At 35.2% G+C, this 12,105-nt stretch overlaps 2 protein-coding genes across 7 annotated transcripts in view; both read left to right on the forward strand.

The window, feature by feature from the left end:
- Nucleotides 1-9,878, forward strand: part of gdpd2 (glycerophosphodiester phosphodiesterase domain containing 2) — a 29,013-nt gene extending 19,135 nt beyond the window's left edge. For all 3 annotated transcript variants that reach the window (XM_067457569.1, XM_067457568.1, XM_067457570.1), the window contains 10 exons: nt 2,827-2,925; nt 3,190-3,283; nt 3,627-3,766; nt 5,832-5,914; nt 6,096-6,255; nt 6,795-7,016; nt 7,412-7,557; nt 8,058-8,205; nt 8,344-8,426; nt 9,347-9,878. In XM_067457569.1, the coding sequence (XP_067313670.1) occupies nt 2,827-2,925; nt 3,190-3,283; nt 3,627-3,766; nt 5,832-5,914; nt 6,096-6,255; nt 6,795-7,016; nt 7,412-7,557; nt 8,058-8,205; nt 8,344-8,426; nt 9,347-9,410 (1,239 nt within the window). In that variant the 3' untranslated portion in view covers nt 9,411-9,878. The remainder of the gene's footprint in view (nt 1-2,826; nt 2,926-3,189; nt 3,284-3,626; nt 3,767-5,831; nt 5,915-6,095; nt 6,256-6,794; nt 7,017-7,411; nt 7,558-8,057; nt 8,206-8,343; nt 8,427-9,346) is intronic.
- A 1,112-nt stretch (nt 9,879-10,990) lies between these two features.
- dlg3 (discs, large homolog 3 (Drosophila)) overlaps nt 10,991-12,105 on the forward strand; it is a 134,831-nt gene continuing 133,716 nt past the window's right edge. For 2 of the 4 annotated variants that reach the window (XM_067457581.1, XM_067457572.1), the window contains exon 1: nt 10,991-11,030. In XM_067457581.1, coding sequence (XP_067313682.1) covers nt 11,006-11,030 — 25 coding nt within the window. In that variant the 5' untranslated portion in view covers nt 10,991-11,005. Of the gene's footprint in view, nt 11,031-11,418; nt 11,760-12,105 lie in introns of those variants that run through there. The other 2 variants (XM_067457573.1, XM_067457584.1) reach the window with 2 other exon arrangements.

Below are 12,105 nucleotides of genomic sequence, written 5' to 3' on the forward strand. Positions count from 1 at the left end.
TCAAAAGCCCACCCACACTCTCGCAGATGCAGAACAATTAATTATGTTGGTGTGAAATAAACAGTTATGGAAATGTAGAAATTAAAGCTAAAGCACCAATCTGCTCCCAAAAATTCCGAAAAAAGTCCGTTAGTGCCTCAGTGACAACTTCACTCAGAGAACACGTCAGTCTCAGCTGTCAATCATGACGTCACACCCCCTGTTTTTAAAGCATCAGATAACTAACTAAAACTAAACTTATTTTAAAAACAAACACTTGAAATGAAATCATCGTGATGATAACTGCCTTCAATGACATAAACTATCTTTGGGGGAAAAATATTTGAAGTGTAATTTTATTATTTAGTTTGCCTCGCGTCCATTAGAAAACACAGAGGGGCGGCTATACTGGGACCGGTCACCGGGGGGCGATCGAGGCGCTAAAGCTTCAGTAAATGAGAGGGAGACTGCAGGCTTGGTCCTGGCAAGGGGGTAATCTAGCACTCGGAAAGCGTTCCACCCCTAGGGGCTGCCATTGCTAACCAAGCCATCACCTGCTGTTAGCATCCCATTGACCCCATTCATTTTTGAGTCACGTTGACAGTGAATAACTTTACATCTAAGACGTTTAAAGACTCCATTTGTCCATTGTTTATTTCTAAAGAAACACGACAATGCATAAAAGGCTCCATTACCTTGTATCTTACACTATCGCCCCGTAGAAGCTGTTTTTGTAAAAATAGGCTAACGATTGTGTCATAACCAACGCGACTCTGTCGCACAGTTGAGAAATTACCGTATAGACCTGAGGAGACGCTCGCAGGCAATCTTTTACTGTCTATGAGACAGTCGGGGGGACGTGGAGACATGAAGTCTGATAAAGTCAAGGGGGAAGAATGGGGAGAAGCCCATAGTGAGCCAAAAGCAACGGGAGAAAATATTTAAACAATGTGATTCAGGTTTCACTTTCCACAACTACTAGAAGACCTACAGCTGTCAGACAGGAGGCTCACGTCACATCTACGTCGTCAAGCTCAGTCTGAGCTTGCGCAGTTAGCTCAGCCATCAGGAAGTGAGTGCTCCTATACTGACATCACTTAACGCCGTAGAAGGCAATGGGATCGCTCCATCCATTTCTTTTACTGTCTATGGGTCCTGGGTCACTAAAGACCAGTGGTATGCGTTTAAAGGGATAGTTCACCCAACAGAGTCCTGCACGGGTTCGGGTCACATGGGTCTAACACGGGTTTAAAACAGTCAGGTGCAAACGTAAAAATATTTTTAGGAACACATCTACAAAAATATGTCTTGCCTGTATTTCAAATTAATAAAATAATTTAAAAATAATATCAGGTTATTTGTGCTCGCGCCGCCACGCCCTGGATTCTCTCACTTTCCAAAAATCACACAAGGCTTCAATGGGGTTGCACACCAGACTCAAAGCTCAGCGCCAGACGCGCACATTATATACGTGTGAGCTCAGTTTTGAATCCACTTCTGTCAGTAGAGCTGCACGATGTGTGCATCTCGTTGCACAGGGTCAAATCAGTACATTGGCGCTCTGTGGCGCGGCAGGATTTTGAACAACTTTCTGAGTCGCCGTGGACAGGAGCCAAATGCCGCCACCGGTGTGCCTCGACTCATTGAAAATATGTGTTCGAATTTTAAAGACGTGGCGTGGTGCTGTATTTACTTTTGTATGACCTGGTAATAAATGTGTAAGCCTATGTTATACGCTTAACTGATTTTATTTCGGGTGCGGGTCGGGTGTCGGTTCTATTTCAAGCGGGCAGGGGTGCAGATTTTAATTAGTGCTCCGTGTCGGAAAACGGGTCGGATGCGGTTTAACGCACCGCAGGTACGGGCGGGTGCGGATTTACAAAATCGGACCCATTCAGGACTCTGCTTGCCGGTATTTTGAGCTTATTCTGCGGAAGTAATGGCGCTGGGGAATACTAGATGAGATTCTTCTGATATGAGGTAAAAATAACAAATACTGTACGGTTTCTTGCAAAAACCAATCATTTCATGTCGAAAGTCATCAATGTATCACCACGAGCCACAGGGTTTAATATGGATTTGTATGTCTGTGTGTTTTTTACTCTCATAGAATTACACCCCGTGACTGACACACAGTTGCCGTTAAAAATCTTCATTTGTGTTCTACTGAAGAAACAAACACACCTGATGTAGGTGTGTTTGTTTCTTCAGTAGAACACAAATGAAGATTTTGAATGGATGCCAAGCAGATAAACATAAATTTTTCATTTAAAAAAAAAAAACTTTAGCCATGTATTCATTAATTTTTGCTACTTCTGAAATCCCTTTTATTTATAGATGATGTATTATGTAAAGGTAGCTTTGTCTCACAGGCTGTCCAACTTAAAAACAAGCAGGCTATACAAATATTAATAAAACAATATTAAATGATACCAAACAAATGTTTTTCAACATTTATTTAAAAATAATTGTACAATTGTACATTTGGAATTTAATTTAAGTATTGCTGTATTGCTTAAGTATTCCTGGTCTCATTTTCACAAAAACAATTTAGCTCTTTATAAATGTATTTGTAAAGTTTCATGTTTAGTAAGCTGTGTTTTGTTAATTATTTGGAAAGTGTGAATATGAATATTAAGATAATGCTTACTATAAAATAAATGCTTACTATAAAATTTAGCATTAATAAACTATAGGCCAAAAGTGCCCATAGTTAAACAAATTCATATTGGTGACCTTTTAAAAGTTTGGTAACGCTATATCACAGTTAGTAAGCTTTAAGTACATAAAGGAAGTTCACAGCATGTTAATGATTGATCTGACAATATTTTTCTGTTATCTGTTCAGGTATTTCTGTTTTGGGGTCTCTTCACTGTTACTACTCTCACAACTGCATTTTGTATAAAATGGAAAGAGGAGTGGCAAACTGTCCGTATATCATTTCAGGTATGACGCCGAAACCAGCCTTCAAAATTTCAGTATTGGTGCTTTGTCTGTCTTCACATTTTTGCAGCTGGCTCTCATTGTATTTCATGTTTGCTTTTAAATTAAAAGGGCAGTGTAATATTTTACTCCGAGAGCAAGCGTATCCCTCAACATAATGCTACATTACGCTGTATTTATCAAAGAACTGACACTCAGGTGTCTGTATCTCCAGTTACATCACTATTGTTGTAGATTGAAAAATCCCCTCTTTGGTTTCCCACATAGGCCACGGCTCCTTTCCTGCAGCTGGGTGCTGTGGTGGCATTGACCTTGATCAGCTGGCTCGTGTTCAAGAGTTATCACACGGCTCAAAAAGCTGGTCAGTAGTGGCTCCAAAACAGTTTATAATCAGGGCTTTATCTGGGTTTTCCGGGGCCCTGGTTGCTGTGGGCCCCTCTTGAAATCGCTTTCCAGGAGGGGTGTTTGTGACAGTGTTGCCATAGATGACAGAAGATATTAGGAAAATATCACACCTCTGAATGAATCAGTTAACTAGAGAGCTGTGCAATAAAGCATTATATTGGCTAATGACATTTTAATGAAAGGTATTTGTCAGGCATTCGTTGTAAATGTAAAAGTTAACACTATGATGCATACAGTTGATTATGCTTTATTTCCAAAATGTTGTATTGAATATTTTTTGTGTGTGTTTGCCTGTGTAGCTTGTAAGGCTTTTATAATGATGACCTTCCTGGCAGTGTCCACTGCCGTGTTTCTGAGTCCTCTTGCAATCTGCTCTCCGTGCATTACCAATAATCTTCCCCCAAAACCCTCCCTCGTTGGACATCGTGGCGCTCCAATGGTAAGTGTAACTTTCATTTTGAGACATTCCCTCCCTTTGTTAAAACACGTGTATACACATTTTTACACTGGTTTGCCCATCAAAATTTGTTTTTGCTGTTTATTAGAATAAATAAGATTTAGTCACAGGATGAATCATCTCCTGTAGTTTCTGAATCCCTTTCGGATTATGATTATGACATCGTTCCCTGGTTGTAAGCCATCTATGTATTTCATTAAAGTAGTTCATATGCTACAGCAAATGTCAAAATGATTGATGGTGACATTTGACCTACCACGCCCCCTTCATTCCCCTCCCCCCACAGACCACCCACGCGGTTGTCACCTTTGACCTTGTGTCTGACACACACACACACGAAATTGGTTTTATGAAGGGAAATGCATTTCTATTTTAAATGTGATGGAAACAAAATATATGTTTACGCTGTATAATATTTTACTCAAATGTACTGAAAATATAAAACAAATTACATTTTTTCAGAGAGCAGACAAAAACTGGTCCTTTTAAATTCATACATTAGATGTTTTACAAGAGAAAAACACAGCAGACGGGGCAGGTAGCATTGTATGGACATGTAAAGCCGATGTAAGGCTTTTGCCAGAAAATGCTTGTTTCTATGTAAGTCTATGTAAGGCTTTAACTTAAAAAAAAAAATATATATATATATTTTCATAACAGTTTAAATTAGATCCTTAAAATAAAAAAGTTTTAAATAAAATCATATCCTATAAGACACCTGTATAAAGAAATACAACCCTTTATAAACGGTTTTATAAAGCTTAAACCTGTTTAACTGTAATCTGTTCCATTTTTACTTTTACATTTATACAAAACCTTCAAGCAAGATTTTAAATACATCTTTATATGAATCATATGGTTTTAGATCAAATATGTTTGTATCTTTGACAACAACAATGCTTTATACTAGGAAAATCATCACACTCAATAACAATGATAAACACATCACTAAAATCCACTGAAACATTGTGAATCAAATATTGATTCTATAAACATTTTTTCAGAGAGTGGACAAAAAGTGGTCCTTTTACATTCATGTACATTTAAATGAATGTATTACAAAGAAAAAATACATTTTAAAGTTGAAAATTATTCTCTCTCGTAGTTTTCCTCCATAGAATGGAGGCTTTCCTTCCTTTTATGGAGGCTTTCCACGGACATGATGACTTTTGTTCTGTAACTGCATCCCAGACATCTAAACATGGCATTTTTTACATTTTCAAAAAATGTAATAATAAATAATTTAATGTAATTTATAAGCTGTTTTGTACATGGGTCAAATTTTTATCAGGGGAATACCTGAACCACGCACACGCACACACGGTAATTGGTTCTAAAAAAGGAACTTATCTCTATTTTAAAATGAATTGTTTATAAATAAAATTAAATACACAATGAATAATAACAAATATATTACTAAAATTATTTGAACACTTTTAGGTCTAGTTTTAGCTATATATAAAAATAAAAATAGCTCACATTTTCAAAGAGTTGAAGAAGATAAGCAAATAGTTTAAGCTTGAACACCCTGAGATCCTCCAGGGTCTCCACTATGAAATGAATGCTTCAGACCCTCACACAGACGGGAGGAGTTACAGCTGAGACTGTGCATCATGTCACAGCACATGTTAAGTTAGTCTGCCAACGCCTTTCCAGAGCCAATATTTTGTTCATACTCATTTTATTCAAATATTTTTAAAAGATTTTGTAAGCATATTGTGTGTGTTTTATTTGTGATGCCAAATTGCGCTATTTTCATGGTTTATCACATTTTTATGTGGTTCAGATACAATAATATTTTGAGTTTCTGTTTATTAAACAAATTCCCTTCATTGTATCAACTCCAATTTTTTATTTCAATAAACTCAAAATTTTAAGGCAACCAGGTTACTTACTTTTTCAAGTTAAACCAACAAAAATTAAAAATAATTTTTACAGTGTGTGAATAAAAACAGAGTTGTAAAATAATGTTCTTTCTGACAAAAAGTGATTTGATTTGTACTTTTAAATGTTTTATTTCTATGTGTATTATTAATTATGTATTTAGCTAGCTCCAGAGAATACCATGATGTCTTTCAGGAAGAGTGTGGAGTGTGGGGTGGTGGCATTTGAAACGGATGTGCAACTCAGGTAACAGATTCAGATTCTGTTCAGAAGCACTATAGACACTTGCTGCTGTGTGTGTGTGTGTGTGTGTGTGTGTGTGTGTGTGTGTGTGTGTGTGTGTGTGTGTGTGTGTGTGTGTGTGTGTGTGTGTGTGTGCGCGTGCGCGCGCATGTGTGTTAATACACTTGTCATGATCTTTTTTCAGCAAGGACATGAAGCCTTTTCTTATGCATGACTATGATAAAAACTTTCTACTACGAACAACTGATGTGAAGAAGAAATTTCCAGGTCGAGATGGCGGCACGCACACTAACTTCACATTGCAAGAGTTACAGACGTTAAATGCAGGCGAATGGTTTTTAAGAGTGAGGACAAAGATTTATTTTTATTTGATATTTATGACATCTGTATTTAATTTTAAGTTTTAGATTGACACATTTGATTCAGTAATTGCTGTTATACAATATAGAAATAAAAATGTATATTATATTATATTATATTATATTATATTATATTATATTATATTATATTATATTATTTTATATTATATTATATTATATTATATTATATTATATTATATTATATTATATTATATTATATTATATTATATTATATTATATTATATTATATTACATTATATTATATTATATTATATTATATTATATTAACATTTATTTAAAGGCAACTCATGTGCAGTTGCAAAAAATACATTAAGCAGCACAATATCTCCAAGAAAAAGGAGTATGTTTTGGTTTGAGATATCTAGCAAAGCAACCTTGAACTGAACTGAGATTGCAACTTTATTTTGAGCAGATCCTCCACTCCCGCATTCGATGTTCAGATGGTCTGTTTTAGTGTAATGACAAATTTGTTTAAAATAAGATATTTTGTTTTTCAAATACAGACAGATCCATTTAAGTCAGTGTCATTGCTCTCAGAGGAAGAGAAGAGAGAGGCTGAGAACCAGACAGTACCATCTCTTTCTGAGCTCTTGGACATGGCCAAACAGTATAATGTCTCCCTTATATTTGACCTTAAAAATGAGAACACCTCAACAGGATTCCACAACAGCGACTCCTACTACACCATTGACGCTATCAAACAGTCAGGCATCTCACCAGACAAGGTAATATTATCATACCGAGACCATTAGTGAAAATGTCCTGCGAAAGTTTTCTAATTTAATACAAAAACTTTTTGACTTTTTGTTTTAAATTTGACAAAATCCTAAAACTTTTTCTTTCTTTCTTACAGTATTATTTATATACTATAGTATTAATATATTAAATTAGCTTTTATGTTTTTACTTTTATTTATTTATTTATATTTCCGTTCTGTATATTTATTTCAATTTAGTTTTGTACACAACTTTTATTTCAGATAAATATACAACTAGTTTTTTTGTTTGTTTAGTCTCACAATGTTAAAGGCCCTAGAAAAAACATGGCTTTTATTAATGCTACATGTCCTTAAAAAAACTGCACCATTAACTGTCATTTTAATATTGTGTATCACTTTCAGATATGGTGGCTTCCTAAAGAATACAGACACAACGTGAGAAATATTTCACCAGGGTACAAGCAGGTGTATAATGTGGTATCCGAATTGAAAGAGGATGGTGGAAGCTTCCTGAACATGAAATATAATATGAGCACTCGTGAAATAATGTAAGTGTAGAAGGATTGGTGCAGCTTATCTGACATGCAGAGACATGATGCTGCCGCTGGTATGATCTCACAGCCTTAGGGATCATTCTCACATGGTTTTACTTTCTTACAAATATGACAGAAAGGCTGTGCTGCTGAAATAGCTTAAACTTACAAATGTGTCTTATAATGATTATAGTAGCAGGAATGCTGATTTGCAAACTTAAACAAGTGAAGATTGATGAGGCCTTTTCCAGACAATATTTTGTCCGGTTGGGTTAACCTGTCATTTTATAATTTTACCTGACAGTAAAGATAAAGTAACAATAAAATGAACAAGAAAAGCTTGACTGATGAATAAGACTTCATGTTAAAACAGTCCTACCACTCCTGTCTATTGTGCAGAAAACGTGCTTGTTGCGACCTGTTGAAAAGGTCGCTGATATGGAAGCAGATGAATAGAGAGAAGGTTTATGTCTGTTTTAGTTTTGACATACATTTTTGTTTATTTTGCTGGACAGTGAGCTGCGGAAAGAAAATGTGTCCGTGAATCTGTGGGTTGTGAATGAACGCTGGCTGTTCTCATTACTGTGGTGCTCTGGGGCCAGTTCAGTGACCACCAATGCCTGCCACATCTTCAAAAACATGTCTAAGCCTGACTGGCATCTGGTAAATCTTTTCACCTATCTATTGTGCCATTAAAGAGAAGCTATTTTTCCACATTTTATAATTCACATGGGCTTGTCTGAATATGTAACACCTCTGGAATCCTTTATGTGTATTTTTGTATGCATGTAACAATAAAAGGAGCCTAATAAGTACATGGGAATATGGATCTCGGCTGATGTGATATCATTGCTGCTGATGTTTGGGCTGTTTCTTTGGCAAAGGTAAGCAATAAAACTCAACATTCTTGTGGGTATAATTAAAGTTTTAACAGATAGATTATAAAAGTTAGTTGGGCTTCATATCATAATTATAATTACAGGTTGTCTTGCCCTCATGCAAGTAAACAGATCATCAGAGATGAGAAGTCACTGCAAGAGGGAGAGGAAATTATTTTAACTAAAGATTATGTGGATGCGAATAAAAAACAAAAAAACAATGATTATTACAGATAAATCATTTATGATAAATACCGCAATATTCCATGCAAAAAATATGAATAGTCATTGTAATTGGTTTTATATATTTTTTAATGTTAATAGTGTATTTAACAGAATTTCTATTTTTAATTTTCTTTATAATTAATGTATTAAAATTATGAAAGTGATTTTATACACTGTAAAATACTATAAAATATTTACAGTGTAAGTATAAATGTATTGTTTATTATAAATATTAATAAGTTAAACTGACTGCAAGGCAAGCTAACTTACCAACTCAAGACTTATCCTTAAAATGTCCATCATACACAAAGCCAAAATTCATACCACCACACACACACACACACACACACGCACGCACGCACGCACGCACGCACACACACACACACACACACACACACACACACACACACACACACACACACACACACACACACACACACACACACACACACACACACACACACACACACACACACACACACACACACACACACACACACACACACACAAATACAAACCTACTTGAAGGCTATTGATTTATTTTGTATTTTTTATTCCAGGGCATTTAACAAATGTTTTAATATTTGTGAAAAAAAGTCAAATTATGTAGATAGTGCAATGCCATGTATGTCCTATGGTCTACTCAACAACAGACCTGACATGCTATTATAATGGATTTTTTTCTCTTTGCTTGTGAACAGGAGAAGAAACTGTGTTTCTCGTCAAAATGGAGAAGAGAGATGTATCCCCCTGCTTAATCTCTGAAAAGATGCCATTCTTACCATGAAAGTTCATTCCTTGTTTCACTTTTTGAAGGATTGTATATGGTCATCAACAATATCACATCATATTAAATGTGTAATGCAGAAAATTCACATAATATTTGTACTTTTATTTAGTTTAAGGTATTAATAAGCTGGTATGAGAACTGATATATTTGATGTAATTAAAGCAGCAAATTGTGCAATGCTGCCACCCATTGACCATTTTGCAAAACCAGGGCTTGGTTTCACAGACAGGGCTTAGATTAAACCAGGATTAGGCCTTAGTTCATCACATCACTGATGTGCCTCTTGAGAAATAACAATGGCAATAAGATATGTCAGTGCAAGTTGCTTTCAGTTAAAACGTCTCAAACATGTATCTGGGACTATGTGAAACCGGGGGCAGAACTGTTACTCTTCATTCAAATTATATATATTTTTTATAAATAAAGCAGGTGTATAAAATGTGTATATGTCTATAAGGCTGTTTTTTTTTTATGTGACACTTTGTAAGGCATGTTTTTTAAAAGAAAGATTATGAATGTTGAACCCAATTTATATTCTTTAACTACTATGAACTTTGTTTCAGTTAATAATTTGAGACCACACACTTATTGTTTTACGTGGTGACTAATATATATATATATATATATATATATATATATATATATATATATATATATATATATATATATATATCTCAAAACCTAGATGTAATCATAGGGTGAGGGTGAAATATGAGGACATTATGTCCCCATTTTTTTTAAAAGGCTTATAAATCATACAGAATTGTATATATATATATATATATATATATATATATATATATATATATATATATATATATATATATATATATATATATATATATAAAAAATTAGTTTGCCCTCCTGACCTACATTCATTGATTCTATACCAACATATAGGCCTATGCTTAAAGGGAAAAAAGAAAAAAAAGAAGGTTGCCAACTGTTTTACATTCTGCCTTAAATTCTTGCTAAGATAATTTACATTTAGTGCAAGTTATATGTCAATCAATTTCAATGATTTAACTGTTCCCCTGGATGGCATAATAAAAACAAGCAATTTCAGGAGCAAAGCATTTAATAAATAACCATTTGGCTACCGGTTATTTAAAAGATTGTGAAAATGAATAGGCCTATGTCATAGGATAAATCATATTCATATAATAAAATCTAGAAAATTTGTTAACTGTTAGTTTGGTTCAAAATTAATGTTTATTTTCATTTTTTGCGGCCTTCTAAAGCTGTCTTTTAACACTGTGGCCTACGTTTTTTGTATATTGGAAATATTATATTGGAAATATTTTGTGACTCTGGATATTATATATTCATATTCAATGAGAAAAGTTGTTGCAGTTTCAATTGTTCTATTATTTGATTTAATGCAATAAAGCAAATGTAAAGCATGTCTCGAAGCACGTCATGCTTCGTGTCACCCATGGTGTCACCAAGCAACGCACAGACGTAAACGAGAACGGAGCGACAGAAGAAGAAACGACCTCCACTTCGGGATTTTCCTAAAGCATTCATAGAGGCGAGAGAAAACACCGACTTAAAAAAGCTGTGGGAAAACATGAGGCTCCTGCCTAATCACGCTGGTAATTAATATAATGTTTTCCCCCTTTTCTAAAAACGTCTTTATTGCAAAAAAGAAAAAAAGGAGTTTCTTCACACTTTCTCCACTAGGTGGCATGCGACACTACGGAATAAATATTTTCCATGGCCAAACTTGCATCACCCCTTCATGGCAAACAGGGTGTTTTCCGAAATGCTGACGAAATAAATTTCAGGTATATTTAATGTGGTCATTTATAACCCCCCTTCTTTTTGGCTAGCCACAATTTCATATGATTAGCGTTCGCCTTTATAACGTTACATTAAAGCTGCATGTTTTCCCACCATAAAGACACGCTCATTGATAAGCTGTAGTATTATTTATCCACAGTTTACATTTGGATGAAGGATGAGTAAGACCCTGTTACTGCAGACCGCCCTCGAGTTCCCCTCAAAACTTCCCAATGCAGGAGCCAGAGGCAGATAACGGGAAGCAACGGCGCTTCACACTCACGACTAGCACAACAGGCATCTCCTGACAACTTATTCTCGTCGTTAATACTAGCCTACTTCCCAAAGAAACGATATCTACACTGTTGGGGGAAAAGTACTGCAAAACTTTTACAGTCTGTTCGGAGACTAGCTAAAAAGGGACAACTGGCCCTGAGAAGGGTTTTAAAGCGTTGTTATCCAACTAGTCGAAACGAATTGGATTAACAGGACCAGTTTTCTAACTAACAGCAACAATCTTCACATCATGGTACATAAATATGGTAAGTTACGTTAAAACAGTCAACTTTAGTCGTTATAAGAAGTCGACATCTTATAATGAAGATATATAGACAGTTTTCAGTTCTTTAAGTTACTTTTTAATACACGGTGTCGATATGTGTATTTCCAAGTAGGAATTTATTTTAACTCCACTTAGCCTACACGGGAAACAGTCTGAAATGGGATTATGTAACTTTTAATAAAAATCCGCTATTCTTAACAGAAGAATGTCAAGTGTATTGGCGACACCATGACCCGGTTTAACCCATCACGATTCACAAACTGTTATGTTTAGGTGGAGCCTACCTCTACTAACCTCCCCTTCCCCTGAACCAGCATCTGAAGCAT

The sequence above is a fragment of the Pseudorasbora parva genome, chromosome 11, assembly GCF_024679245.1.
Source record: "Pseudorasbora parva isolate DD20220531a chromosome 11, ASM2467924v1, whole genome shotgun sequence".
Classification (NCBI taxonomy): domain Eukaryota; kingdom Metazoa; phylum Chordata; class Actinopteri; order Cypriniformes; family Gobionidae; genus Pseudorasbora; species Pseudorasbora parva.